This window comes from Notothenia coriiceps, unplaced genomic scaffold (genome assembly GCF_000735185.1).
Source record: "Notothenia coriiceps isolate Sejong01 unplaced genomic scaffold, NC01 NC01_scaffold00017400, whole genome shotgun sequence".
NCBI lineage: Eukaryota > Metazoa > Chordata > Actinopteri > Perciformes > Nototheniidae > Notothenia > Notothenia coriiceps.
Window position 1 is genome coordinate 1 of NW_011350101.1, and position 1,478 is coordinate 1,478.

Consider the following 1,478-nt stretch of genomic DNA (forward strand, 5'->3'; position numbering starts at 1 on the left):
CCACGACCCGAGAAGCCCCGGACCCCCCGAAAAGAGGCGCCAAAACCCCCCACCACCACTTCCTCCTCTCCCATCACAAAAAGCATCCCGATGAAACCGAAACCGGCGGAACACGAGACCAAAAAGGACCCCCGTTTGAAGAAGAGGGGAGGTGTGGCCGTCAAAGAGGAGGAGCCTAAGAAGAAGAAGGAGGAGCCTCTGAGAGGGGGCGGCAACAAAGGGAAGCTTCTGAACGGATCGAAACACGACGAGGAGAAGATGGAGTTCAAAGCGGGGGGCAACGCTCGCACCCACGCCAGGAAACGCTCCCGCTCGCCCCCCGTCTCGCCCCCGAAGAGGAAGGAACGCCGTCGGACGCGGAGCAGCTCCCTGTCTCCGCCCCCCCCCTCGCACAAACCAGGGAAACCCCCCCGACGAGAACCAGAACACGGCAAGAAGAAGAGCCAATCGGAGAGCAGGAGGTCCAAGAGGCCGGTGGAGGACCCCCCGCACCCCCCCCACTCCCCCCGAGGCCACGACGGGGCCAAGGAGGGCAAGGATGGCCCGGCCCCCCCCCACCGCTGGAGGAGCGGCTGGGAGGAGAACAAGCAGTGAGTCAACACTTTATTCAAAACTTTATTTATAACTTCAGTATGTCACAGATATAGGATTCAATAAGAGAACTTTATTATTATTTATGCAACACAATAAAACAGATGTCATGTGATGTATAGATAAATAATGAGTGAGTTGCAAACAGATGTTCTGGATGTTCTTTCCAAAGTTCAGGTGTGTAACAGACTGTGTTGATGTTCCTTATTGACCCCCCTCTGTGTTTCCTCTCAGCCCGAAGCCTGAGGACCCCCACCTGAAGCCGGCTACCCCCCGTCACAAACCCTACATCGCCCCCACCCGCCCCCAGACGCCTCGCACCCCAAAGCACCGCCTCAGTGTTGACGCCAACATGCAGATCCCCGAGGTCCTAAACTCCGTCTCCAAGAAGGACCTGCTCAGGAGGGTGAGTCCCAAACACCCCCACCCTCTACAAAATGAAAGCTTATTTACCGTATCGACCCCAATATAATGTGAAAACGAGGGGTCGTCTTGTAATCGGGGTCAATGCGGTAGATCTCATGGGGAGAGGATTTAATCGTAATTGTTTTTAAATGTATTTCTATAAGGATAACTGTGTGTCTGTGTGTATACCCTCTGTGTGTGTGTGCACCCTCTGTGTGTGTGTGTGTATACCCTCTGTGTGTGTGTGTACACCCTGTGTGTGTGTATACCCTCTGTGTGTGTGTGTACACCCTCTTGTGTGTGTGTATACCCTCTGTGTGTGTGTGTATACCCTCTGTGTGTGTGTGTATACCCTCTGTGTGTGTGTGTGTACCCTCTGTGTGTGTGTGTATACCCTCTGTGTGTGTGTGTATACCCTCTGTGTGTGTGTGCACTCTGTGTGTGTGTGTATACCCTCTGTGTGTGTGTGTATACCCTCTGTG

General features: G+C 53.9%; 1 protein-coding gene across 1 annotated transcript; it reads left to right on the plus strand.

Moving 5' to 3' along the window:
- Window positions 1-6: 6 nt before the first annotated feature.
- On the plus strand, window positions 7-997 carry LOC104950344 (pre-mRNA cleavage complex 2 protein Pcf11-like; the record flags this gene model as incomplete). Its single annotated transcript, XM_010776855.1, has 2 exons — window positions 7-590; window positions 826-997. Coding segments are annotated over exons 1-2 (672 nt in total), but the record flags the coding sequence as incomplete, so codon positions are not given.
- Window positions 998-1,478: the final 481 nt, after the last annotated feature.